General features: G+C 38.1%; 1 protein-coding gene across 6 annotated transcripts in view; it reads right to left on the reverse strand.

The window, feature by feature from the left end:
• The window catches only part of Akt3 (AKT serine/threonine kinase 3), a 227,704-nt gene extending 202,818 nt beyond the window's left edge, over nucleotides 1–24,886 (reverse strand). For 3 of the 6 annotated variants that reach the window (XM_075989264.1, XM_075989263.1, XM_075989260.1), the window contains exons 1-2: nucleotides 24,630–24,722; nucleotides 15,015–15,182 (exon numbers count right to left, since the gene is read on the reverse strand). In XM_075989264.1, coding sequence (XP_075845379.1) covers nucleotides 15,015–15,060 — 46 coding nt within the window. In that variant the 5' untranslated portion in view covers nucleotides 15,061–15,182; nucleotides 24,630–24,722. Of the gene's footprint in view, nucleotides 1–15,014; nucleotides 15,233–23,946; nucleotides 24,092–24,629 lie in introns of those variants that run through there. The other 3 variants (XM_075989261.1, XM_075989262.1, XM_075989265.1) reach the window with 3 other exon arrangements.
• Between the last annotated feature and the right edge of the window lie 2,783 nt (nucleotides 24,887–27,669).

Consider the following 27,669-nt stretch of genomic DNA (forward strand, 5'->3'; position numbering starts at 1 on the left):
GAAAACCTGCTACCTATGAATCAAGTACCACCTCTTCTACCTACATAACTAGTATAGCTACAGGGAGAGAGGAACATGGTCTTTGTAAATGGAGACAGCATTTTCATTTCCCAGCTTCCCAGGTCAGAATAATCACACAGAAACTATATTAATTACAATACTGTTTGGCTCAGGTGTATTCCTAGCTATCTCTTACATTTTAAATTAGCCCATTTATATTAATCTATGTATCACCATGAGACTGTAGCTTACCCAAAAGTATAGCATTTTTCTCCTTTGGAGGCTTCCTGGCATCTCCTTGACTCTGACTACTCTCTGTTCACATTTCCCACCTGGTTTTACTCTGCTAAGCTATTGGCCAAAACTGTTTTATTCATCAACCAATAAAAGCAACCCTTTTACAGAAGAACATCCCACATCATCTTCCCTTTTCTGTCTAATTAATAAGGGAGGTTTTAACTTTAAAATAGTAAAATTACATATACAGCACAATTATCAACCAAGAATTATAGTTACAATATTTTTGTTATATATAATATAAAAAGAACATTTGAAAATTAAGAAAAATACTCTCTCATCTATCCTATCTTTGTGAGTTTAAAGTTTTACATCTAATTTATATTTATCATAACTAAAAAACACTATAATTATAACTATTTAGTTTTCAACTCCTCAATGACCCCAGAAGCATATAATATACCTAAGTAAACAGGAAGTGCATTGTAAGCAATTTACAAAGTTCTAGAATTGCTATGTAAGGATAGCCCAGCCCACTGGGGGGGGCGTGTTCACCTCAGGCTAATATTTATGTATAAATCTGACGGGCGTGAGCCCCGCCGCTCTCTTTTTTGTATCTCCTGCTCATAGCTGGATCCCTGGTGTTGTAAGCTATCTCTTCATTAAAATTTGCTGTTTCATATTAAGCTAGCCTGGTTATTACATCGCTTACATTGATAGAGACATCTTGCTCCCTGAACAGTCACCAAAGTTCTTTTGTAATGTTGGGGCATCATCTTCAGCCTATAGGCCCATAACATCTGGCAGACTTTTCAGAGAAACAGGAAATTTGAAAATCTGTTCTACCTTGTACTAGCAAAGTTCGTCAACTGCTTTCTTCTGTGTCCTGCAAGATATTTTGTAGTTTCTTCTGTGAAGGAGGAACTCTGAAGGACCATTCCATCTTTTGGGAAGTTCAGGAGTCACTTTTCTGTGGGTTCTGCAAGTCCAGTTCATACAGCATACCATCAAGCAGGCTAGGCAAGAGCAGTTTCTTGCCCAAATGGCTAGCCTTGTAACATTGAAGGCAAGTTCTATAACAAGTTTCCTCAAAGTCCATCAACCTCTCTGAACTAATTAGTACTACCAGAAGCAGACATGTCTGTCAAGAAAAGTATAGTTCTTAAAACCTTCTAAATGTTATATTCTGTAGGTCCTGTAGTGCTGAAGATTAACTGAAATAAATCTCTCTATGTCTAAAAATCCTCACTAACATGACTAAAAGTTTATTATAGATGACTAGTAATCTGTATTTAATTATACATTACATTTTTAAATAAGCTGCATAAACATACCTTAAATTACAGTAGAAATATGTAGTGTAACAAAATTGACCTTAAATTTTTTTATCAATAGACCAAAATCTATACCAATGTAAAGTATTCATTTCTATATCATATCCCCCTTTTTTCAGAAAGAGAATGATTGTGACCATTAACCATTTATACCCAACCCCTTTTAACTGAAAACAAAGATTTATGAATAATCATTATGAGAATTTGGGCACAGTTTTCTCTAAACTGCTTCTTGCTGTTAGTTATTTTTAGGGTTCATAGAGACCTTTTGGGGGTCTTGTTCCATCAAACCACATTAGCCTGGAAGGAATCCATTGTTTCCCACCCTCTGTGTAAACAAAAGCATAACCTCTTTTCCATATTCTTAGACTAAAATTTGACAGTCAAGATACCTTTAAAATATATCTGTTGATTTAGCTTAGCAGTCTTCAAAATCAACTGTCTCTCTGCAATCAAAAAATTCAAAGAAAACACAATAATATACAAAATCTAGATTCTTTGTGTATTTTCTACCTTTTCATGGCCAATTATGATTTTTTATTCTATTTTTCCTTTAAGAACCTCAATTTAATGTACTTATATTTTTTTAATCTATGACTCTTTGATCCTCTCTATCTTAAGCCCATGCACATTTATCAAATTTACTGTGGCCCATTTAGAGGCCTTTTTTGTTGTTGTTGTTTCTTTCTGTGTATCTGCAATCTTTTTCTAGCCAGAAGCAGTGTTTTTAAATGCTAAGTGGGCATGGCTAGGACTAAAGCTGCAGCTTTGTCTGTTGGCTCCACCCCATCCAACATGGCTGAGATATGTTCGCTGCCCCAGCTCTAGGGACAAAGTGGGTCTATGTCTCCATTAATCAACTAGTAGCATGCTGCTCATAGTCCCATTTAACTGCTCCATAGCAGACCTCCCAAAAGATCCAGTTCTTGCCACCAGCATGAACCAGGAAGCTGTCTCTTACTAGAAGTCATGCCTCTCCTCGCTGCCAGCAAATAGACCCTATCTGGAAAAATGTGGCTACCAAGAATCTGCAACTGACTCCCATTTTTGTGGGTTTAGAAGCACTTTTTTAAAGTTTTATTAGGCTTTATATGGATGTACATTGCTGGATGTTGGGTGTTATTTTGTAAATGGGGACTGTGCTTTCATTTCCCCTTTGTTCAGACCCAAATAATCACAAAGAAACTATACTAATTACAATACTGTTTGGCCAATGGCTCAGGTGTTCCTAGCTAGCTCTTACATCTTAAATTAACCCATTTCTATTAATCTATGTATCACCACAAGGCTGTGGCTTACCAGTAATGTTCTGGCATATTTCTCCTTCAGGGGCTACTTGGTATGTCGACTCCACCTACTCTCTTTATCTTTGTTTGGATTTCCTGCCTGGCTTTACTCTGATAAGCCAAACAGATAAGCTTTATTCATCAACCAAATAGAAGTAACACATATACAGAAGGACATACCACAACAGGTCTTTAATAATAGTTGGAGAAAGTGAGGGAAGAAAGAAGGTTGGGAAGGCCAAAGATGTTGTAAGAAGGTACAAATCGTACCTTGGATCATTCAAGAATCACAGAAGATTTAAATATCACACCTTCAGTTTCATATGTAAGTACATTTTTTTCACAAGTGTTCTAGATGTGATCTTTTCCAGAAACTATTTCTCTTTTCTTGTATTTTGGGGTGAGATAAGGTGGAAAAGACTTGGGTTTTTGAGAAAGTGCTCAATATATAGTCTATACAGTCTCCCACAATCAGGATCTTTCTTGATTCTACTTAAATTAGGTATACAAAGAAGCTGAAAATTTTAGTTTCTCTCTTAGCTTTTATATTGTATATAACTATTTTCCACTATCTCAAAAATTTCAAACTTTTGTCCCATTCATAAATTTCAATATATTCCTGTAATTCTGTTGTAGCAAAACTAAAACCACTCTACTAAAACTAAAACCACTCTACTAAAACTAAAACCACTCTACTGCTAATGTCACTTCTCTACCACTGAATAACTATTACTCTGAGAGTTTCAGCACCTTCAACACTACAAACTTTTAACCTATAGCTTTATTCGGTAGCTAGGAGAAGTTTATCTAGTTGATTCAGAAATTAAATCTCTCATGGCACCATATGCAAAAGTTGACCTGTACTATAATCTTGGGTTCCACTTACTTCCAAGATGTCTTGCTCACAAAGTTGAAAGTTCATGCTGGCTTTTGACTTACTGTTCTATTTTTACTTATGTTGCTGTGATAAAACAACATGATAAAACACAACAGGGGAAGGGAGTTTATTTTAGTTTACAATTCAAAGTTATAATTCATTGTGTGTAGCAGTCCCAACTCAGAAACTTAATTAAAACATCTTAATTAAAACATAACAACAAACCCTTCATTAGGATCTTTTCCCACATGATTCCAGAGTGTGTCTAAAAAACATCACATTTATCATTACATTCATAAGAGAAACTTAAGGGTACACTACATGGCTTAGTATAATAGTTTTTCAAGTTGTATACCAGACAGACTTGACCTTGATTGTTGGGGAGTGCTATTTTAAGGTGTGCTACTTTTGTTTATGTTACATTTTTTAACTCTGTGAAGCTGTGTTACTGTGCCTGTCTAAAATACCTGATGGTCTAATAAAGAGCTGAACAGTCTATAGTGAGACAAGAAAGAGAAGCTAAATATGGGGAGAAATCTGGGAAAAAAGGATCTAAGAATGAGAGGAGGATAACTTCAGATGCCAGCCAGCCAGCAACAGCCAGACACAGAGTAAGAAGGAAAGAAAAGGTATACAGGAATAGAGAAAGATAAAAGCCCCAAGGCCAAAGATAGATGGGATAATTTAAGAAAATATGGCAAGAAACTAGCCAAGCTTAGGCCAAGAATTCATAACTGAGAACAAGCCTCCGTGTGTGGTCTACAGAGCAAGTTCCAGGATAGCCAGGCTACACAGAGAAACACTATACTGGAAATAAAAACAAAACAAAACAAAAAAAAAACCCCACACTCACACACAAACACAATTGGTTGGTTGCAAGGTCACTCACTGGGTAAAGAAAAAGCTTTTGCTGCCAAGTCTAATGACCCGAGTTCAATCCCCAAAAGCTACATCGTGAAATGAAAAGAACAACTCCCACAAACTATCCTCAGAGCCACACCAAAACATGAAACACACAGACCTGAATGATAAATACATAGACAGACAAATGTAAAAACTTCAAAAATTTAAAAAGAAAACCACTACTCTAGAAAATGCATAAAAAAATCCAAGTTACAGAACAATGTTTCTCAGTTTCTTCCATTTAAAGAGCATCTTCAGATATTTTCTCACTAATCACTAAGTTTCTTTCCATGAATTTTTAATACCACACATATGTCAATCTATTTCCATAATACGGTCCACTAGAGAACCACAAATTATTATAACATCTACAAAGTGTCTTTTAGACTCTCCTCCAAGAACCAATTTACAGACCTTTGGGAGGACGGCCATATTCATTGAAAAGTTATACAGATAGGGATACAGAAATGCTAAAAAAACTGTCTTACCCAAAAGAAGGCAAGAAGGTATAAGCAAAGGAATTTTCCTCATTGAACTCATATAAAATAACAACAAACCTATTATGGCTTCATCCTAAAAGTACCTAAAAGGGCATCTGTTGATGGCTTTATTGTCAGTCTGTAGCACTAACTGAGAGGAATCCTCAAAAAGCAGAAGCTAGTAAAACTATGTCAGGTTACTGAGAACATGACTTTGAAGAGGATACTGGGATCCTAGGCCTCTTTTTGCCCTCTACTTGTCTTATTTCCTGGTCACCATGAGAGGAATAACTTCCTCAACCACACATATCCTATCATGATGTGCTGTTTTGTCACAAACCCAAAGACAATAAGGCCAAGTAACATGATGTCCCTAAGACCCTGAGCCAAAATAACTCTTCATTCTAAGCTGATTTTCCTGGGTACTCTGTCATAGCAACAGAAAGCTGAACCACACAAGACTACATCAATTACTCAGTTACATCAACAAATATTAAACATTAGCTATAAATGTTTTAAAATTTTAAGAAGCATAACAAGCCAATAAAAACAATAAAACAGAATACATGAAAAATGCTAAGTTTTTACACTGCAAGAAAACAGGGAAAAGCTGAGCGGTGGTGGCGCATGCCTTTAATCCCAGCACTCGGGAGGCAGAGGCAGGCAGATCTCTGTGAGTTCGAGACCAGCCTGGTCTACAAGAGCTAGTTCCAGGACAGGCTCCAAAACTACAGAGAAACCTTGTCTCGAAAAACCAAAAAAAAAAAAAAAGGAAAGGAAAGGAAAACAGGGAAAATGAATAATGTTCAAATGGCACAAATAGAAAACGCAATTATATCAATAATCACACTTAACATAAATAGGCTATTACTAAATCCAAATTTGGAACATATTTTAAATGCATCTTGTTCAAATGGGATTTATTCCAGAATGATCTTAATTCACACATAACCATTTTTATTTTAATATATTAATGTGTGAATTATGGTCATTCTGAAATATAACCATAGTAACAATAAAATATTTTGGGAAAAGTGGGAAGCAAATTCATAAAACTCAGCACAGGAAAAAGGAATGCAGCCTGACAAATAGCAAAATTGGAGAAGCAACAGCTTGAGGATTTGGTGGTAAAATGCATTCTCCTATTAAAATGAGAAGGCCAAAAAATACACCATCACCACTTTTATTGAGCATTGTAGTAGAGACCCCGCCCAGTAAAATATGGCCAGAAAAAGAAATGAAAAGACATGGAGGAATGTCCAACCTTTAGATATTGCAACATGATTTTGTCATCTACAAAATTCACTTGCAAACTCCATAAATTACAAAAAAAATCCTCATATTTTAATTAAGCTTATATATTGAGCAGTGTTTACAACTATACTCAGCCACACACACCCCACGGGCCTTAAGATGGCTATATCTGAATTGTAGAAACAAGAAAAAGAATTCTAGTTCTTAACAGATAATTTGACATTATAGGAAGAAAATCTTTAACATGAAGAAATAGAGATATATTTCCCTGGTAAATTTGCCTTGTGCACACTGAAGACAAACTAATATTTGTAAGTAAACTGAATGATTACACATAGCTTCACTCTTAATTGGAATTTCACAATTCCTTAACCCCAGAATGTGTATGAGAGCTTATCACTTGATGGTTTTCTCTATTAGGCTTTGCTTACAATTTTCAAAATAAGCGTTATGAAAACTGTGAGAAAAATTCCAGATTACAAATACATTAAGTCTCTAAATTTCAAAGTCTTTAGAAAATGAATTTAAACTTAGTAGTGGTGCACACATGTAATCCCAGGAAGCAGAGGCAGGAGTGAAGTTCAAAGCCAGTCTCACTGTAGTGCAAGTTCAAGGCCAATCCTGGCTACACGAGATGTAGAAGAGAAAACTCATTGTCTGGTAACTTCAGCTGTTATAACATGTCTCTCTAACCTGAAATGTGGTTTACACAGTCACCATCACAGCTATCCACTCTCTATGGGAAAGCCCTGCTGCTAGGTAGTAAACAGGAAATCACGTCATTTTCTTTCTCTTTAACCACTTTGTAAATTATTTTCTAAAGTTCCTTCATAAATAAAACATGAACAAAGGAACACATGTACAAAGAAAGGCTCTCAGATTTTTGCACCTAAAAAATTTTTGCTTTGCTTTCCATTAAACAAATTATGTAATTTTATTAGATCACAACTCCACAAATCACAACATAACCTGCTCACAATCCTTATGTTGCTACAGTGTATTGTGCATAACAGGATTTAGCTCCTATGAGACAATTAAGAGATAAAATATTTACATTACCAAATCTACTTTAATTAAACCATTTCATAGAATGTAAGACAAGTATTCCTGATGGAGGAAGGTCATTGGTTAATTAAATAAAGAAACTGCTTGCCCTGATAGGTTAGAACATAGGTGGGTGGAGTAAACAGAACAGAATGCTGGGAGGAAGAGGAAGTGAGCTCAGAGATGCCATGCTCCCCCTCTCCTGGGCAGATGCGATAGCTCTGCTCTCTGAAGCAGACGTGATAGAGCAAGCCGCCAGGTCAGACATGCTGAATCTTTCCCGGTAAGACCGGTGCTACACAATTTATTAGAGATGGGTTGAATGAGATATCAGAATTAGCCAGTAAGGGCTAGAGCTAATGGACCAAGCAGTGTTTAAATGAATACAATTTTTGTGTTGTTATTTCGGGGCATAAGCTAGCCAGGCGGCCGGGGTGCTGGGGATGCAGCCCCGGCACTCTTATTACAACATATTCCATTGACAGAGTTTATGGATATTATAAATACAAGCTAAATAACAAAACTGGTTATTTGAAGGCACAACTGGTTACAAAAGAGTAACAACAAGAAGGTTCAATCTGTTAAAAAAATTAAAATAATTAACAGGTATAACAAATTCACACTAGCATCATTTCATCAAACAAAATGTTTTCAATAAGTTATCTCTTAAATTTGTATTAATGTCCCAAAAGTCACATTATGTATTAATTGACTACTAAGATTCCTAATTTGTTACCAAAGAACTAACTTTCTACATTCATAAATTATTACTTAGTGCTATACTTGGGGTATGATAGGAGTCACCCAAGCATTCTTTGTGATGTTAGGTTTGGTCCCATGGTGGCAGTTTGGGGATATGATAAATGCTTTGAGAGTGACGCCTGAAGAGAAGTCCTCAGGGTCACTAGGGGCATGCTCTTGTTGGGTTATTCTCATGAGACCCCTTTAGTTCTTGTAAGACAGTGATTATAAAAAAAATAAGTACTGTTGTAAAATACTATTTTAACTAGGCAAAGATATGTTCCATTTGATGCTTCAGAATATTACTTTTTGTAAAGGTGTGTTACTTTTGTTTATGCTACATTTCTTTAACAATGTAAGAATGTGTATATAATTATGTAAAGATGTTTTACATCTATTTCCCCTTGCCTGCCTAAGGCACATGACTGGTCTAATAAAAAGCTGAATAACTAGGTAGGAAAGGGATAGGTGAGACTGTCAGGCAGAGAGAATAAACAGGAGGAAAAATCTAGGTTTGAGCAAAGGAAAGAATGAAAGAAGGAAAAGCAGAGAGAACAAGGGAGACACCTAGGCCAGAAGCCAAGCAGACACCAATAAGTCAGACAGGAGTAGCAGTGAAAGTAAGATAAACAGAAGGAAAGAAAAGTAAAAATCCTTGAGGCAAAAGGTAGATGAAAAGAAACAAGTTAATTTAAGTTAAAAGAGCTAGTCAGAAAAGAGAGCCTAAGCTAGGCCAAGCATTTAAAACTAGTTAAGTCTACATGTCATAATTTGGGAGCTGGTTCGTTGTGCAAAAGAAAAAGCCTGCTACAAAGCATGGTGATGGAGGAAGGTCATTGGTTAAATAAAGAAACTGCCTTGACCCTAATAGGTTAAAATTTAGATAGGCAGAGTAAACAGAACAGAATGCTGGGAGGAAGAGGAAGTGAGCTCAGACGCCATGCAGCTCTCTCCAGGGCAGACATGATGCAGCCAGACACCAGGTCAGACATGCTGAATCTTTCCTGGTAAGTGCACCTCGTGGTGCTACATAGATTAATAGAAATGGGTTAAGAGGCTGAAACTAATGGGCCAGGCAGTGTTTAAAAGAATACAGTTTGTGTGTTATTTCGGGGTATAAGCTAGCCAGGCGGCCAGGAGCCAGGCTGTGGGAAGAGGCCCACAGCTCGTACTACAGCATGGTCCCTCTTGTCCTCTCCCTGTCTCCAAATGTGATGGTTTGCGTGCTCAGTTACCATCTGATACCTGACAGGGAACTTTCAACAGAGTTAAGTACATGTAGCTGCCATGCCTTTGAGCCTCCAAACTAGTAAATAAACTAAACAAACCTCTTCTTTTTACAAAGTGGCTTATTTCGGGTATTTTACTGTGGAATTAAAAAGTAGGCTAAAACATTTAGGTTTTTAAGAAACAAGATTATTTAAAAAATTTTAAAATTGTAAAACACTATTATTATTGAAGCTTATTTATCATTTAAAATCTTTTTAAATTGTTGAAATTTCCTATTGTACTAATGCACTATGTGTTTCTACATGGCAAATATTACCAGTAGTTATAATAAACTGAGAAAACACAAAAGCAAAACTCACTATTTAGCTTTTAAGGTTTGGAGTCACCCAGAACATTATCAGTAAGAATTTGTTAAATATACAGGTAGTTACTATGCTAATATAAAACCAAGCTGAAAAGTGATCCTTAGGTCTACCTCAGAGGAAAATACAGATATTAACTTAGTCTATGCTATGCAATAACTATCCATTCTACGCTAGCAATGTCAAGTTTGTATGTCATCTGAATCATCTTCAAATGCTACAGAAAACTCCACAGGACAGTTTCACTATTGATAAATCTCTAACAAACAAGACTAAGAAAGCATTTATCCTATACTAATATCACTATTTAGCACCTTTTCCCCATTGTCTGTGAAGTTATTTACTGAAAAATCAACTTACATTAAAGGTACAAATAAAAACAGATAGTATCTACAAAGAAGTTAGATAATCAAGAACTGATTCAAATATATATATTCCAATATATGGAGAAATAAAACTAATACTCAAACTAAGAACTATATTACCACTTGTTTCCAGTACTGGAAACATGTGCTTTACCACTGAACAACCTGGAAGTAACATTCTCAGCAATGAATTTAACTTCATTTTTTTTTATATTTTAATCACTATAGTAAGTACTTTTAATACAATTCTCTACAGTCATACCTAATAATGCTTAAAAGCACACTATAATGTAAAGGAGACAGATATCTCCAAACAAATACACCAGGGTTCAAGTTATAATTATCTGTCCAGGGTAAATAACAATGCCTTCGGGAAGAGAAATTCTTGGAGCCAAATGAAAGCCAAGCAACAGTCTATATTATGAAATATGTTTGACTGAAACATGAAATTATTATTCCAACAGTACTGAAGTTGTCTAAAAGAACAAATAGTGGAGGATGCCAGAATTTATTTACTCTAGGGTTTCAAATAATGCTTTCAAGAGTATAGTTAATTACGTCACAAATTCTAACTCGGCACACTTAGTTGCCAAAAATACCAAGAAAATGGTAAAAAATAAATAAATAAATAAATAAATAAATAAATAAATAAATAAAAAAAATGAGAGGGCACTACCAGTATCACAATTTTTTCTCATATCTGTATAAACAGTATCACGAGACACCTAAAAGAAACCACCACCAAGAAAAAAATTATAATTAACAAAGTAGAATACTTAACTGAAAAAGGAGGAAAACTTGAAATAAAACTTAGTGTTCTAAACTATTATAAAAGTAACTATTCACTACAAAGAATTTCTAGAAATATGAATTACTGAAATTATTCAGTAACACACTGGAAGAAAATGCAATGTCAATGAAAGGTCCAAGAAAATGCTTCTCTCCTCTTTCCTAGAAAGACATGGAAAATGAATGTTTTTACTTATCAAATTGATTTAGAAGTTCTAGAAAGTAAGAGACTACACAAGAGAAAAAAAAAGATATGGAAAAAGAAAACCCACTACAGAAAGGCTGACCTAAACTTTCATATTCAAACTGTCCACTAAACCTTTTAAGACAATGAGCAAAAAATGAGACTCTAATTCACCCTCCTTTAATTTCATAATTCCAAAGACACAGAAGCATCAACAGGTTCCATAGAACAAAAGTGGATTTTCCGCAAAGAAACATTCATGAGCCACCACACCATCACACAGCTCCTCAATAAAACTGATTATTAAAGGCAAACAAATGCAGCCTTCAAAATTCTGAATGAAGGCAATTTAAATGTGAATTTAAACCCAGCCAAGGAATGTACCAGACATGAAAGTCAAAAGGACAGTTTTAAATATTACACTGGCAAACACCCATACACATTACTCCTGAAAACATGTATCAGCTTAGGAGACATTGTAGGAAACTGTGAAATGAGTTCAAAACAAAATAATAACAGTATGAGATCCAAGGACGCATGTAGCTTAATAGAGAATGACATGGTGTTATCATACCCAGAAAACAGTACATTAGTACTTCACATATTGGGATTAAAAAGCAAAATAATCAATGAATAAAGCATATGTTTTTCAACCAGCAGGGGAGAAACATAGCCCTAAGAATGTTCAAGAAAAAGACAGGCATTGTCACCAATACCTACAATTCTAAACTTGGGAGACTGAGGCAGGAAGAACATAAGTTGAAGGTCCGTTTGGGATATACAGTCAGACCTTGTCTCAAAAGCCATAAAAGGAAAGAAAAAAAAGTTACAAAAATCATGACACAAACCATAGAAAGACATAATTTTGAGAACTGAGAAGCTACAAAAAAGTCACTTTTATCTTTAGAATATCATAAATGTTGTTCTTTGCTTTTCAGTTATAGCAGTTTAACTACTATAAACCTTGGCAATAAACAGTAAATATTATATATAGACAGTACAATCCATAAAGGGAATATTAGGAATTCAAGACACAGTTTACAAAAGCAAATTTAGAGATAATGTTCTCAAAGGTGCTGGTCCAACATCTAAGTTTTAGCCATAAAGGCAACAAAACAAAAAGGAAAAGGTAAATAGGTCTCCCAAGTTAACTTTTTTTCATTTTCATAAGAAAGACACCTGATTATGTAAAAACAGTTATTCAAAAATAAAGTACTGTGTATTGTATGCACAATTAGGCTACTGATCAACACAAAAATTAAAGATAAAGTTTACAGCTGAGCAGTCATGGTGCATACCTTCAAGTCCAGCACTCGGGAAGCAGAGACAGGAGGATCTCTGTGAGTTTGAGGTCAGCGTGGTCTACAAAGTGAGTTCCAGGACAGCCAGAGAAACTGTCTCAAAAAGATTAGATAGATAGATAGATGGATGGATGGATGGATGGATGGATGGATGGATGGACGGACGGACGGACGGGATGGATGGAGGGACGGACGGGATGGATGGATGGGCGGGCAAATGGGCGGGCGCACGCTACAATGATTTTCTCTAAAGACAGGAACCAACTGAAGAGGTAAAGCACAGAAACATCTGACATTTCATTTGACACCTGAGTACTTACTCACATCCTCACATTATGTTCAGATGGTCACTACTTATCAACAAACATAAACACGGATTCAGACAGACAAACACACAGACACACAGAGTATGTGTGATTCTCTGTCCAGTTTAGGAACAACAGAATTTCTTGCATACCATTTTCTTTGTTTTCTATTATATAGTCTACAGACTAAACACCAACCTTCCATCATGGTATTTCAGAAAAGATGTGGTTAATTAAAAATACTCAAGGCCTTGGGCCTTAGACAGACAGGAATATAAAGATATCCATAGTCATTACCTCCTTTGGGACTTACAACAGTCTTACAAACCAGATTTTAGGAACAAATAAAGAAAAATTTTGAAGGCTTAAATGATTTGCCATCTTCTCTCCTCCCTTTCCATCTTCTCTCCTCCCTTTCCCTACCAAAGAAAGAGAGAGAATATAAACTAGTTAAGAAAAAAAATTCAGAGCCGGACGGTGGTGGCGCATGCCTTTAATCCCAGCACTCGGGAGGTAGAGGCAGGCAGATCTCTGTGAGTTCGAGACCAGCCTGGTCTACAAGAGCTAGTTCCAGGATAGGCTCCAAAGCCACAGAGAAACCCTGTCTTGAAAAACCAAAAAAAAAAAAAAAAAAAATTAAAAAAAAGAAAAAAAAATTCACAGCACTGCAATCTGAATGCTTTCCAAATACATAAGAATAAAAGAAAAAAGTTAACATTGAAGGTCAGTTGTAGCAGGAATTCTAATAAAACCCAGAGTCAGAAATAAGGCGGTGGGAGCTAAAGGATGAGAGAAGCAATATAGCCAGCCACTAGAGAAACCTTTAATCTCTACCAATGTTCAGACCAAAGAAGCAATCCTGTCCTCAGACTGTCTCCTCCAATAGCACTGAGCTCTTATCTCCTTCTGCTTTGTATTCCTCTCTGTCCAGCCAGATCACTCCAGTCTCCACCTCTCAAGTGCTGGGATCACCTTTGTGTGCGCTTTGCTTCTCTTTTAGACAGATAGCTTTGAACAACCAAGAGATCCCTCTATCTCTGCCTCCCAAATTCTGGAATTAAAGGTGTGAGCCACCACTCCCTGGCCTCTAGGAGCTTAGCTCTGCACTCTGATCTTCAGGCAAGCTTTATCTGTTAAAACACACACAAAAAAATATCACTACAGTCAGTCACTTTGGAAAACAAATTGACAATTTTATAAATTTAAACAGGCACTTGCCCATATAGCCCAAAATCTTATACTAGGTTATTACCCAAAACAAATGGAAATACATTTTAATAAGGCATTATGTATTCAATGGTCATAAAAAGTTTATTCATAATATTCAGAGACAGTCCAAATTTCTACCAAGTATTAAAAGGATAAAGGCAGAAGTGAGTGACATGCCTATAATCCCAGTACTCAAGATGCCTAGCAGGAAGGTCATCAAGTTGGATGACTACCTGAGCTACATGACCTTGGGTATAAAGTAAGATTCTGTTTCAAAAAGAAAATTAGAAATAAACAAATAAATAAAGAACTTTATTTCCACACCTCAGAATCCTACTTCTCACATATACCACATGGATAAAGCAGGATCTCCAAAGATCTCCAAAGAATATGAAAAGTAGTGTTTGAGAGGTACCTTAGTTAACAAAAATATAGGACTCAAATGCATCCCTCATCCTATTTGATTGGTCAGGCAGGTAGACAGATAAAGTGGCTGAGCATCCAGCCTAAAGACTAGATCTCTAATAAACATACAGATGATATAAGGTGGTGATCACTCAGATTATAAACTAAATTTTACATCGGCTATTTAATAATAAAAATGATGTATTTATCTAAAAAATGGACAAGAAATACACAGTAAAAGTAGATAATATAAACAAGAAATACCAAATTAAACACACAAAATCACTCTCCACATTTGAAGTTTTACATCATAGCTTTAACTTACCTAATTTATGGACCTGTTCAACAATTCAACAGTGTATGGACTAAGCTTTCCCTTCCTTTCTACCACCATACAAATTGACTCAATAGAGTATTTTTACCTAAAGATTTATATTATATTATACAGACACAAGAGTCCTTTTCTGTATGTTAAGTAATTCTGTAAAGTCTGTAGAATATGAAGACACCACAGAAAAATACAGTACTCACATGTGTGCATATAAAATCTAGCATCATAATTACAAACTACAAAAATCAAAATTAGAAGGAAATTCCCAATAAGCAAATTCTTAGCCTACATGTTGAGCATTATTTCTGTCTTAGACAGCACATCAGCATTTACTTGATCAGCTCTCAGGAAACACTCGCTGTTCAGCACTTAACTTACCCCTCTTCTGAACCCAACCTTCTTTCACAATGGTAACATCGCTCATGATGGCTCCCCTCTGAGCCCCCAACTTGGAGAAATGATGCTTTGCAGGATCAGTTTTAGGATTTGGATTCTTTGCTGCTGCTGCTGCTGCTGCTGCTGCTGCTGCTGCTGCTGCTGCTGCTGCTGCTGCTGCTGCTGCTGCTGCACTTCCCACACTCTAGTGATGACTCAGCCTGGAAGGAAGTATTGAAGAATTTCTTTTTTTCCCCATTCTTGAACTCACATAGCAATAACAAACAACTAAGCCTTTGTAAATGCCTTCATTTGACCTGACGTCACATAAAGTCTAACTCTTCACACATGAGGGGCTTATTTATTGAACAGCTCTGTAATGACGACACTGCTCTGGTCTTGTGACAAATGTGACATGACAGTGACTGGATAAAATGTCCTGACAAAACCATATCAGACCTACACAAACAAACAGAAAGCATGTCTTAGAACATATGCTGAAATGACGGGACAAAGAATAAAAGTTAAGTGGCTCAAATCCCTCTAATTTCAGATAGTTATGTCAAAGTACTTTATGTAAAATACAATGTGCCACGAAACTAATGTTTATATAATCCGTCTTGCTCTAAAAATATTTCAGGTAGATTACATTAAGTACACAACATTTAGTAATTTTTTGGTAGATAAAGAAAGTGAAACAAAGGAAATATGAAGTAAAAAATACATGACAATGACTAACTGCTCATCTATCATAATCTGATCATCTTCACAACTGTATTAGGGCATTATTAATTTCACAGAATGGAAAAAACTGGGACTCACAGAGAAAAGGTAACTTGCTAGACTTCAAGGTAGTAAACTGTAGAGCTAAGTTCTGAATTCAGAATGCCTGACTCTGAAGTCTGCTCTCTTCATTTCAAAACTCTACATGTGAAAGATGAGCCAAATTTATGGAATAAAATGTTTTAGGAAATTTGCAAATTCAAAAATATGACAGGTTTCAATGCAACAGTATCTGTAATATAAAAAAAAAGAATTGCTCAAAAAGAAATAGAGTGTTTTCTAAGACAAACAGTAGAAATGTATGTCCTGGGTCTTTATATCATAAATTCGGAGTAAAAAGGCTTTCACACACACACACACACACACACACACACACACACACACATATATATATATGGCAATAAGCTTAATGAACTATTTATTATTATCCCTACCAATCTAAGAAAAAAATTGCTTCTACATTTGCAAAAATATGGACTAGATATGCTGGTGTTAGGTGGCCAAGGACAAACGGCATGAACTCTAGGTAACTAGATAAAAAAACAAAAACGGATATCTAGAGTAACTATACTACTCTGTGAAGTTGGGTTTTCATAAATAGTACACAGCATTAAATTCAACGTTAAATTCCCAGCTAGTACTGAACTAAATTATAAGTTTTCCTCCAACACATATTATATGTGAAGCCTAACTTTTTATCAATCAGTGATTAAAACTAAACAGTCTCTGAACAATCTGACAAAGGCTACATGGCTCAATAGAAGACCACCCTGTCACGGGCTATACAAATATGTTACGTGCAATACATAGGAGAAAGGGCAGAACTACTCAAAAGCATAATCATGGGGACCTGTTGCCGCAGAATAAAGACAGATGCTGCAATCTGGATCTCTTTCCCAAAATGATGATTGTTTGAAAGAACATTAAACTAAAAGATTTGGAAAAAATAAATCGTTTGTTCACGTAACTTTGGGGAAATTTTATAATTCTGTCCTCCTGACACACCTCTCCTAACATTAAATATTCTAAAATAAGATATAATTTACCACCAGCAATTCCCACAATGAATACTGCCGGGAGTATTTAAAGCAATACCCACTTCACATTAAAAACAGAACAAAAAAATAAATAAAAGCCCTAAAGTATAGCATTCAAACATCATTTTAGTTTGATTGGGATCATATCTGAAAAACCCAAGTAACTGCATATTATATAGTTAAATCAAAGGGTTAACTCTGTATATTGTATAAAGAATTTTATGTTAAATACTGGAAAAGGCTAGTGAAAAATGATGTCATCATCACAGCTGCACTCAGCTCTTCTCACTGGTACTATTTAGACAAATGAGCTCAATTTCTAGTAAGATTGTTTATTTTTCTCATTATAAAACTACAATCTGGACAAAAGAGAATTTATATCATTCTTGGGAGTAAAAGTAGAATAAATATTAGGATAATATCAAAAACAATATATCCAAGAGATACTTCCAATTAAAGTAAAATGTGTTGGAATACCCTTACGAAGAACACTGAGAGGATGGAAGTCTTCCTGAAATTCAACGAGATCAATCAAATCAAATAATCTTATTTTATAATGGACCTGTTTCTGAAAACTAATTTCTTGGACAGAGAGAGACAAAAAAAATAAAAAAGAGAGATAGGGAGGGAGAGGCACGGAAGGGAAAGGGAGGAAAGAAGGAAGGGAGGAAGGGAGGGAACAATCAATGAATATATGTTCTTAAAAAAACTTTTAAAATGTACATTAAATTAAAGCAGCAAGTTTTACAAACTTTATTAGGGCCACTGAACCTAACTGTTAGAGGTGACCATCTAACAGTCCATCGCATTTGAAACAAGTTATTAAATTTTACCTATAACCACAACTTTCAGTTTTAAAACCTGTTCTTGTATCTAAAAGCTAAAATGGTATCTTTTAAAAATGTAATCAGTAGATTAGCAGGAAAGGCTGTCTTTAATATGTAAAAGCAATGCTATTGGCTCTTAAACAATAAACATATTCTCTGGTTTGATTTCCTAAGTGGCAATGCTCCTGTTCCAGTCATCTAGTCTCCTGTTAAGTCACCCACATTTCCATAAACATTAGTCCACAAGATGAGCTAAAGTTCTGTCACCTGTTTCCAATGGTAAAGCAAACTTGACCCTCCTCCCATAGTAACTTTTGTAGAAATATGCTCACTGCAGACTCTCTCCAGTGAGTTAACATAAAATTTGGTTTATTTTTAAGTTTATTGAATTAAATATTTTAGTGCTAGATAATCTAATTTTTTATCACTTATAAAAAGTTACACACAAAACTCATAGTGAATTCAGTAGTAAAGTTATTTTCATTCATGATTCACTATTAGAGAATATAATAACTTCATCTGAATATCATTTTATAATATACAAAACCTTTCCCATCTTTAATTCTACTGAATCACAATATAAATTATTAAAGCAATTTGACTGTGCCTGGCACTTATTCAACAAATACAGAATTAGTGAATAAGTAGATGAATGAACAAAGATGTAACAGCTTTAGATAATAAAGAATAAGCTATGCAAACAAGTTTAGTAAGTCAACAGCGAAAATGGCAAGTTGCCATTTTTAAAACAAAAGTAAGTTTAAACATTATGGAAGCAGTTACATGTAATTAAAATTCCTGTATGTTAAGTCATGTTTCCTATGGCCTTCCATAAAGTGCAAGGACTAGACTACATTAAAACTGCCCTATTTTTTCTTGACATTTTAAATCACTTTGTGTTAAGATCATCAATTTTCAACTCCAAATAAAAGAAACCTTAATGTACCCAAAATTATTCATTATCGGAAGATTTTCTTATTGATGCTTTAAATAATTTTCAAGACTTCAGCAACCAGTCATGCAATTTAAAGCAATAATATCAAACATGCTTTAGAATGTCATTCACTCAAAAAATGTGAACTATACCAATACTTATTCATCAGTCAATAAATTATATTTGTATATACTGTCTACTCGGTGACAAGAACTAAAATAGCATCTTAAATCTTTCCCAAGCCTATTATATATTTGCTATCCAAGATCTTTCATTTATAACCCCTATTGGATTCTTAATTATGAACCTAAGAAAAGTGTGGCCAAAAGCAATAATGACAGTATTTCCCACAGTTGCCACACACAGGGACAATCAATAAAAGTAATCACCTACAATTAAGGTCTTCCATCAGTTTCATCTGCATTATACGAAATAACAAAATATAAACTGTCAAATGTAATTAACAAAATGTTTTAAAGTAAACCAAAGAAAATAAAAGTATCAAGAAAACTATCACAAATGAACTAACATAAAACTAAACTTAGATTGAAAAGCACACAGTTACTTCTTTCATACAAGTGAAAAGACACAGTAATTCTCTTTCATACAAGTAAGTGCAAAGTTCATATGTAAATAATTTCCTGTATGTCAGCTACCTCTTTTTTTTGGGGGGGGGGGAGATCTCTGAGACCTGTAAGCCTGACAACCATGGAGCTCACTAAGTATCAGGAAGTGTGCTTGAACCTGACTCAAACCCCCAAGTGCTGGGATAAAAGACGTGATCCGTCAAACCTGGCTTCATACATGCTTATTTCTAAGTTAAAATCCATAATAACTTTCTTTAAACTATAGTTGATCTTCGGCTGTAAGGTTCTATGCTATCATTTTAGACTTTATGATAGCCAAACTGAATTAATAAAAGAATTTAATTTTAACAACTGATATTTTAAAACATAAATGATGAGCAAGAAGAACTACTTTAGATTCTATGTAGTTTCAGATTTTAGTAAGTATATCGTAAGAAAAATCTAAACCAGGATGTAGTACATGACTGCAATCCCAGCTACTCTGGAGGCTGAGGCAGGGGGATCACAAGTTTGAGGCTAGTCTGATAAGTATAGCAAGTTCAAGGTTAGTCTGGGCCACTTGGTGAGACCATGGCTCAAAATAAAAGCATTAAAAGGGAGAATCTGTGAAAGCTGGTACAATAAACAAAATCCTGCTTTTGATCCCCCCCAAAAAAGAGAAGAAATTAATGTATATGCCAGGACAAATACACAAGGCTATATCAAACTTTCAAAAGTATATGCAGGAAAAGTAAACACACTGAAGTGGAAATGAAATTCAAAACAATTTGTCTTGGTATTTTGAATAACCTGTTCCTACTTGGAGTTGTTACCCTATAAACTCTATTCAAAATACAGTAATAACACTGTAGGTTTTTTCTAAAACCTGCAACTTTTAGACAAACCATCAGATCTTTCAAATTGTTAATTCTTAAAAACCAACTCTATAAACAAAAATACACATACAAAAAAAAAGCATTTTCCTCTTTTTCTCTACATCAATGTACAATCTCAACCAATGTACATCTCAACATGTCCATTATTAAAAAGCTTGTGCTAGGTGATATACCTAATATTCTGATTTAAAACACTGATATGTTTATCCTCTGCTTCATATAAACCAATAAAAAAAGCTATTAAGACAATCCCTTTTACTTCTAACGTAAAATGTTGCTTAACTGTATATGAAGACACCTATGATAACTTAGGGCTACTAAAGAACACTGGCTCAACTGGCCATTTAATTCAATATACACACAGAATTCTAAAATCTGCTTCAGGCACCTCTCAACTGTAAAATGGAAGTACTTAATGTACACACATAAAACCTATCTCTAGTCCACTAAACGTCAAGAATTACTGGCAGATTTTCCCCCCAGGATTAGAATCCCTGGCAAAGTTCTAGTTCTTCTCAATGTTTTCTTTAGAAAAAGCAACAGACAGACCAAAAAACTTTATTAACTATTTTCAACTCTGCTTCACTCAGACTGGTACTGATAATGTCCCTTTAATTCTCTGTGTCTCAATTTCCTTAGCCACAAAGGAAATGTAGCATTAGATATTCGACAGCTTTTTCATAGCTGATATTTAGGATTCTTCACATTGAAATCTACAATTGACTTCATACAGAAGTGGCATTGCAGATGACAATCATGATTATGTACAGCTCCTATCCTCAAAATTTAATATACAGTTAAAACAAAGCATCAAGTAGGCAGGCATTCAACTCAAACCAAATCTGGACTAATCTCCATTATTGGCTAAATTCTACCTTCCTGTTCGAAACTCCCAGACATCCAGATATAGTCAGGGACTTTCTTAATATAGAAGAGATAAATTCTCCTCTAAACATCTTTTGTTTTCTTCTAGAAAACCTTTTTAATTTCCTTTCAGAATACAAGAAAAATTACCCGTTTAGAAATACAAAGTACATTAAGGCAATAATTTTTAAATAAGTATATTTGAATAGTTTTTTAAGAACTAAAAGCACATTTATAAGCCAAAAGGCATATTAATCTATTCTCCAACTATTTGAAGATTTCCTAGGAGAAGTAAATGTACTTCAAATTTGATGAAAGATGCTACAATAAACTATATAAACAGTTGAGGTATTTATTTGAAACAACTAAAATGAAAGAAATATTAGCAGTTTAATCAATATAGCTTTTAAAACTATATTAACTTGATCCTGTGGAACTTACTATAGTATAGATCATAATATAATTATATATATACACACACATATATAATTTAGCAATGTCACTGTGGACTCTAAGAATGAGTACAAACAAAGTGTTTCAGAATAGGAAATTTTAAATGAAATGATTTTTATGCTGTATGGAGTGTTTCTTATGTAAAGTTCACTTTCAAAAGTGCATCAAGATTGTTCCGAAGATTACATGAATTACAATATTAAAGTACATAGCAATACCTGGCACATGGCAAGTGCTCAAGGGTTAGTGGCTAGAATTAACTGGAAACTAAGTCTAGTAATATCAGATATTAAAGACTTTAATGACACATCTGTTAATAGTAGTCTACCTTAGAAAAGAATATGCTGCATTAAACCAAAACTAAGAATGCAGAGGATGCTGAAATATGGCACTCAACCGCAACTTTTAAATATTAACACAAACCTTCCATTAAAAATAGTTGCATTATTAATTCAAGGTAACTTGAAAATGCAATCAAATATAAAATTAACCAAATAAAGTAATTTTTGGTCTTGTATTTAATTGTAGAAATTCAAAACGATCCCAAATTGGTCTTCTTTTTAATGCTATAAACTTAATCATTATAAAGCCAAGATCTTACTAAATTATGACTCAGATCCAATTAACACATTAACAGGAATCACCTTTTCATCCCAGGGATAAAGTCTTGAACTTATAGATACTACAAAGTAAAGTATTATTAGTTATCTCTTCATAAAAATATGCAAAGTTTAATTAAAAGCTAAACTTGTAAACAATGTATGAGACAAGTTCCCCTTTATGAAGAAGCCTAAGCATTTAGAAATTTTCACATTAAAATCAAAACCTGGAGTTTAAAATTCCTAAACCCCTACACTGAAATCCATGCTTTGTCCCTGAACTTTAATCAAAAGACTTTAGATGTACAGTTCTACAAAACAAACTTTAATGATGGTATCTTCTGAATGAAGTGCTAAAACCTTACCCCTCCAAAGCACAATCCTCATCTTACTATTTATACAGTGAATTGAACCTTACTCAAAATGTTTTAGCTGAAAAATTACATATACAAGCTTGTACTGTTGGCACACACCTATAATCCCAACACTCAGGAGGCTGGGGCAGGAGGATCCCTAGCAGGCCAGCCTAGGCTACAGTTAGTTTCATAGACACCTAAGCTACACAGGGAAACCCCTCTATTCCAAAATCACAATAAATACAATTACAAATATAAAAAAAAATCCAAAGATTTTCAAGTATTCTTTCATATACAATGCAAAACTACCAATGTTAAAGTTAAAGAAAAATAATTTTAAGTTGAAAACTATTCACTCATCATTACAGAAAACCTAACTGTAGGGGAAAATGAATAACAAATTTCATAATTTTTGTAGTAATAACTTTTAAAAACTAAGAAAACATGCTACTGCAAATATACAAAACAAACAAAACCCTACACCTACATTCATCCAAATTTGTCACATTCAAATGACACTTTAAAATTAGAACCTCAAGATACTAGGGTCATCTCTGTTTTTCAGAAAGTTATTAAATAGAATCAAGATTTCATAATGACAAAAGGAACAAAATCTAGTCTTGACCTGCACCTTGAACGCAGTTTCTGGTCATATAATCTGGAAAACTAGTAATTCATGAAGATACTTTTTAAAAATGTTTTAAACAACCGTCTTCTGGACTATTCAGACCCATCTTCATGCCCTGAACCATATTTATTGGACGCTTCCACCTTTGGCTTTTTCAACTTTTTCCTAAGTGAATATATAACTTAACAGGAGTACCTACCATAAGCAAATGAAGTGGCTGTTTAGAAATTTATATTTCTACTAAAAAATAGGACCGTGCTTTACCAACTATGGAACACATGTCTAAACTGATGATCTGAGACAACTGTCAATGTATTACATATGAAGTCCTTGTGCTGTATCCCTTTCAGGACACACCAAACATGTGATGACTCTATCAATAACAGAAATTAACCGATACAGATTCACAGGTTTTATTGTTGAATTTCTACCTGTAAACTTTATCAATTACAATCCATCAATGTTTTTAAGCAAAATCACACTGGTGAAATGAGTTTTATTTTCATAACATTCTTTTGATGGAGATATGAGAGAATCCAAGCTTCAGTTTATGGGTAAGCATTTTTTTCCCTGCTTTCTAAAGATAACAGTAAACACCACTACTGTAAAAACCTGGTCCTAAAGTGAGTCAGTTATCTCTAACCTAAGTGTAGATTCCCAGGAAATCCCACACAAGGGGCGACCCCGCCTCGGCACCAGGGCTATCATTGTCACCAGCCTAAGCTTCAACTTTGGGCTTCTAAAAGGCCTCACCAGCATCATGGCTGATGCAGACCGATGCGCAGGAGGCGGAGGAGGTGGACAAGGAAGAAGCTGGTTTGTTTACTTGCAGCCTGAGCCGCCGCCGTCGCCGCCGCCGCCGCCAGCGACAGCATCAGTGGATCAGCCAAACCCAGCATCTTCCGCACATTTCTATTCTTAGCACACAACTCCCTAGCGGATCAAAACCCCACTACTATTAAAAACACAGACCAGACTTGCACGTTACCCACCTCGCACACGCACACCCGCACCCCATCAGCACCGTCCTCTCCCGGGCGCCGGCGGGGTGCGGCGAGGTGGGGTGGGTAGCGGGAGAAGGAAGGAGACCCCGGGGACGCCGGTGCATCCTCGCCCGCACTCCCGCCACATGCGCAGACGGCCCCTCCCCCCAACCCAAACACCGACTCGCCACCGGCTGCTGGCGTTACATAACCTCGCCGCCGCCCCCCGCCCCCCGCCCCGGCCCGCCGCCCCCTCCCCTCGCCGTGCAGCCGGGAGAGTTAAGGGTGAAGAGGCCGGGCTCGAGCGAAGCAGAGCCCTAGGGCGCCGGGCCGTACGACCCAGACACGCAGCACACGGTACCGCTAGGCCGGGAACACCCCCTCCCCGGCCGCCCGCGTACAGCCACCGTTCCCCAGGCCCCCCCCAACAGCTAGTGGGTGTCGGTGTCACCCACGCGGGGCATCCCCCGGCCTCCACCTACACACCCATAGCTCCCAAGCCTCCGGAGGGAGGGGGAAAGCCGGTCCCCCACCCACGCCCCCGGCGGCCGCGGTGACACCCAGACGCCCCCGCCTCACCCACCCGCGTCGCCGCCGCCCCCTCCCGAGGGAGGTAGGGAGGGAGCCGCGGAGCCCTCGGGGAGTTCGACGAGGCGGGGAGGGGGGCGAGAGGTGGGGGCGGCGGCTGTTACCTGCAAAGGCGGCGGCGGCAGCCCCGCAGCTGCTCGGGCGGTGGCGGAGGATGGAGCGGGGGGGCGGGGGGAGGAGAGGGGGCGACTCGGGGGTCCCCCTCCCTCCTCCTCCCCTCCTGTCCTCCCCCTCACCCCGCTGAGCCTCTGGCCCCCTGGAGCCCGGTGCTGCCGGCGGGAGGGGAGACGAAGGCTGCAGGGGAGGGAGGGAGGGAGCCGGCCGAGCGGGCGGGCCGCGGCGCTGGAGCGGGCGGCGGCGGCAGCGGGAGGAGGGAGGAGGAGGGCGGGCGGCGGCGGCGGCGCGGGGAGGAGGAGGAGGCGGAGACTCTACTTGGGAATCGGATATCGGCTACAAATTCAATTCATCACCAGAAAACACCGCTCGGGCGGGGGGCCGGGTCCAGCTGCCCGGCCTCGGGGCGGAGGCTCCGGGCCGAGCGTACGGGGCCTGAGACTCCGGACAGCGGCCTCGCCTCGGGGACCCGGCAGCCGCCTCCCCGCCCCCTCCTTCCTCCCACCGGGGGCTGCCGCCGGAGCTTCTCGCCGCCGCCGCCGCCGCGGGGCTTGTTGTTGACTTTGAGGAAAACTCCTGACGTCAGGGGCTGGCTCTCCGCGACTGGCGGGAGCGGCTTCCCCGCGCCCCGGCCCCTGCTCGCCGCCTCAGCTCCGCGCCCCAACCGGGCGCTCGTCCCCAGGCTGCCCCGCGCCCCTCAGACCCGCGGCGACCCGCGCCCCTCGGCTTCCTCTCGCGAGAACACCTCCCCTAGCAGCCCGCGCTGCGGGGCCGCTGTTCCCGCCGCCGGGAAGTTCTGGGTTTCCCCGGGCAGGGTGGCCCTCGACGGGGCGCCCGAGGCCCCGGACGGCTTTCCCCGGACACCCACCGCACTGGGACGCCGCGGGGGGTGCGGGCCCGGGATGAGGTGAGTCGCTCTCACCTGTACCTGGGCGAGGCGGACTCGGGATCGGTGCAAACCAGGTATCTGACCATCCCGGGAGACGTGGCCGTCCAGTCCTAGAGCCAGCCGCCACCAGTGGGCTGGAGGTGGCAGTGACATCCCGAGCCCCTCAATCACCTCCTTGTGTGGGGTGTTTGACTTTGGGGCATTACGAAGACGTTTCTTTTGAAGTTCATGGCTGAGGAGACTTAGTACAGTGGAGACTGGTTTTTAGAAAATGACCGTATTTTACCACATAGCACCCACTCCTGGAAGTCAAAAGTTTACTTTTCCTGATACCGTTCCAGCACTTCTGGAAACACCTCGCGAACCGATATTAATCCTAGTGGGTCTAGTCTTTTGGAAGAACCCGTTAGTCTCTCCCACTGTAAGAATGTGTTTGGTACCTTGGGCTTCTTCCTGCATACATTTCTGTCGCCTGTCCCTCTTCTCTAGCTCTGGTGTTTTGCACCACACCCCCATGTCTTCACGTGCTGCACGGTTACCAGTGAGCTAGCTGGGTCCCCATCAGGTCCAAAGTCACTGGTAGTGGTGTGTGTCTTCTAATGGAAGACTTGGATCCTCGAGTTGCAAAGGCTGGATTGGGCTGGCAGGTTTCAGATGTTTATAGCTCTAGCCAGAGAACTGTAGTTTGTGTTTCTGAATGTTAAGAAGCAGAACCAAATAGCTCTAAGAACGTATATGAAGACTTACTGCTCTGGCTTTGGTTTCCAATAGCCCAGAACTCTTGAGGCTCAACAGTTGGCTCTGTCAACAGTAGTGAGCATCAGCTAGAAGGAGTACGGCTTTGAGTTGTTGGTGTTGGTACCTAGTGACAGACCTGCAGTCTCTGGACTTCCATGGTCCATAACTGCCGTGACCGCCCTCTCAGCACCTGTTCCTCACCACCCACAACCGCTTATGCTGGTCTCGACTGTTTGGCTGCTGCCGCTACTTGCCATGGCTTGTTGCCACTGGAGCTGTGCTGCCTTTTCCTCTTCCTGCTACCACTTCCGACCACTCTACCCATGGTGAACATCCCAGGGAAGCATGGAAAGACCATTTGAGAAATCCTTCATTGGGCCTGATACTGCTAACAAAAAAAAAAAAAAGACGTTGTCTCCTAGGGAGTGTGGAAATGAAGGATTGTATTTGTACTACTCAACACAGCATTCAGTTCCACCAGCCACAGGCTGGCCTGTTTGGGCTGCACAGAGGAATCCTGTCTTGCCAAATTCTGAATAATTCACAGACTTAAACATTGGTTTACTTATTCATTAATTCAATACTTGTTCTATGCTACTTTGTAACAAGACTTGCAGGACAGTTGTCCTTTCTTTTAAGACATAGATGCTGACCAGTACCATCTAGCCTGAAAGTACCCCTTAAGAATCACTGAGTTGGTGATGTAGCTCAGTTAAAAATAATTGATTAAGGTGCACTAGGTCCCAGGTTCAATACCCAGCACCACAAAACAGTTCACAAGGTTGGTCTTGCCTTGAATACTGCTTTCAAAGGCTGGTACATGTTATCTAAAACAATTGTGGTGACTGGGGAAAGACCTATAAAGCAGGAGTCATGGGCTTTCTCCTTTTCCCATAGCTCCTGAAAGTCATGGGTACAAATGAGTAAGTCCTAATTCTGTTCAGGTTGTCCAAAATACACATTTCCAACATTATCAGACCTCTGACATTAGCTGTTGGCAAAACAATGGGGTTTCGAGTTTCATGTGTATAAAACAAAAATGGGTCAGATTTTTATTTTATAACAGCCTAAGATGCTTTTTTTTTCTTTTAAGAAAATATTCCCTTTGGGGATGGAGAGATAGCTTCATGGTTGAGAGCATTTCCCTACTCTTCCACACCCACGTCAAGCCACTCACGATGCCTATAACTCCAGTTCCACAGACACACAAAAAAAATAAATATTTTTAAAACAAAATAGTCCTTATAATAGCAGTGCTACAAATAATGGCAAACTCTTACCCCACAGATCACCAACTGTACTTGGCGGAGGGGGGGGGGAGGTTGATCCTGAGTGTTGTACAGAACCTGAGCCTTGTACAGTTAGACAAGCCCTCTACCTCTGAACTGTATGCTTGCTCTTGC

Source organism: Microtus pennsylvanicus, chromosome 10, assembly GCF_037038515.1.
Source record: "Microtus pennsylvanicus isolate mMicPen1 chromosome 10, mMicPen1.hap1, whole genome shotgun sequence".
Classification (NCBI taxonomy): Eukaryota; Metazoa; Chordata; class Mammalia; order Rodentia; family Cricetidae; genus Microtus; species Microtus pennsylvanicus.